Source organism: Penaeus monodon, chromosome 32 (assembly GCF_015228065.2).
Source record: "Penaeus monodon isolate SGIC_2016 chromosome 32, NSTDA_Pmon_1, whole genome shotgun sequence".
Classification (NCBI taxonomy): domain Eukaryota; kingdom Metazoa; phylum Arthropoda; class Malacostraca; order Decapoda; family Penaeidae; genus Penaeus; species Penaeus monodon.
The window spans coordinates 7,889,280-7,891,097 of record NC_051417.1 but is presented as its reverse complement, the minus strand read 5'-3'; the positions used below and the strand labels follow the sequence as shown (position 1 = coordinate 7,891,097).

Below are 1,818 nucleotides of genomic sequence, written 5' to 3'. Positions count from 1 at the left end.
CAATGCATGCTATCTTTGAGCACAATATTTCTTTATTTCATTCATTATAGGATTTCCTTTTGCATCCTCACATTCTTCGTAGTTCACGGAAAGATGAGGCTCTCCTAAAGGCATGGGCAAAATCTCTCCGTTTCTCTTCATCGCAGTACCATCACCGCCGATACCACTGGATATGGCTGTGAATTTCGTGCCATCTGTACAGGGAAATGTAATAAGTAATTCATTAGTGTAAAAAACAAGAGTACTCTCTCATGCTATTTCTAAGACAGAAAGTTGGGGTAACTTTATGACTTTAAAAACGTTTGTATTGTCAGCTTCTTACCAAAAGAATATTCATTACGGACACACTTTTCCAGAAGTTGATAAGGGTTATCCGTGAGAGCAATCTCGTACCATATACCAGCGTACTGAAAGAGAAGAAAATTATATTGTAATATCTCTTCATGACATTATTATCACATTGAGTATATATATTGAGTAACTTACCCTGGAGTGGTTAGGTTTCTGTTGTTCGAACAATGTTTTCTCATCTACAACTGGACATTTTCCTGGAACAACAAAGCCAGGAATTTTGTCAGCAGCGACGGCAGCGAAAAGAGCAAAGAGAAATATTGCAGCGTTCATGGTCGTGTCAAAGGAGTTGTGTCCAATAGTAATCGTTCCCAGTTTATAAGAGCAAGGTGAGGCGGGAGAGAACCCAGAGGTCCCCGGGAGAGTCAATTACAGCACGTAGTCAGGATCGATCGGAATGCGTCTGTGTCGTTCTAAACTGAATTATGTACTTGTCGTCAGTCCACCTAACGAATTGAAAAAAAGGAAGAACAAAGATAAAAAATCCATGAGATACAAGGGATATCAATCCCCTTCCTTCGCTCCGCCCTGCAAGCGTGTCCCCGCCTTTAAGGCTGGTTCTTTTTAAAACCTTAAAACTTTATTGCAGCGTGATAATGCAACATCAAGCCTTAAGCCACGATGCTTCCCATATTAACTTCCGCTGTCACCGTGGTTCTTGTCGGTACAGATAGTATTCCAGATTTCATGGTGTATGGAAAGTGCGCGAAGGTAGCCAACCAGGACAACCTCAGTACGAGGAAAGCGTGACCTCCCTCTTTGCTGAATCACTGCAGTTACATGGCTTGATTTAACAGCATGATGCATCTGTATTTTCTTTACGTCATCTCTTTTCTTTACGTCATCTCTTAATCCCTTTGACCGCATTTATATTTTGATCGTATTCTAGACGATGTTATCAGATCCAGATCCTCGATAAGGCTGATAAGCATTATCAATGATGAGACTGAAGGGAGAGATATACCCTACAAATATCCTCCTACATGTCTACATGCTTACCGATTTTCATGTGTACATTTCCCCGTATATAGATTATAACATATCCAGTTCCAATGTCGATAACGTATTGATTTATCTTGTAATTAATTATACCTTCCCATCAACACTTTTCATCGCTCGCATAAAGTCACGTTTGAATAGGACTTTTTTCTTTCTCTCTCTTACAGTTTTCGCCGCTCACTACGAAGTGATCAAGACTGATTATGACATGCAGGCTTCAAGTCCGAGTTCGGCTTCGCCTTGTCCCGCACCCACAGACTTCCGGTCCAGCGCCTCCGTCCTCCGCAAATATGGAGTCGCCTTATTCAAGGATGTTTGCTCATACGGCCGAGTGTGTTTATAAAGTAACAGCTGTTATAATATAGGATTTTCGAACATGTTCAAAACGTGTATGATTTTATTTTTAATTTATAAGATATATCGATGCAGAGATACTTATTTTTTCCTTACAGGTTTTACATTTATGTG

The 1,818-nt window shown here is 40.3% G+C and overlaps 1 protein-coding gene across 1 annotated transcript in view; it reads right to left on the bottom strand.

The window, feature by feature from the left end:
- The window catches only part of LOC119593467 (crustacyanin-A1 subunit-like), a 1,181-nt gene extending 521 nt beyond the window's left edge, over window positions 1-660 (bottom strand). Inside the window, exons 1-3 of the mRNA XM_037942395.1 lie at window positions 487-660; window positions 323-407; window positions 72-194 (exon numbers count right to left, since the gene is read on the bottom strand). Coding sequence (XP_037798323.1) covers window positions 72-194; window positions 323-407; window positions 487-624 — 346 coding nt within the window. The 5' untranslated portion in view covers window positions 625-660. The remainder of the gene's footprint in view (window positions 1-71; window positions 195-322; window positions 408-486) is intronic.
- Between the last annotated feature and the right edge of the window lie 1,158 nt (window positions 661-1,818).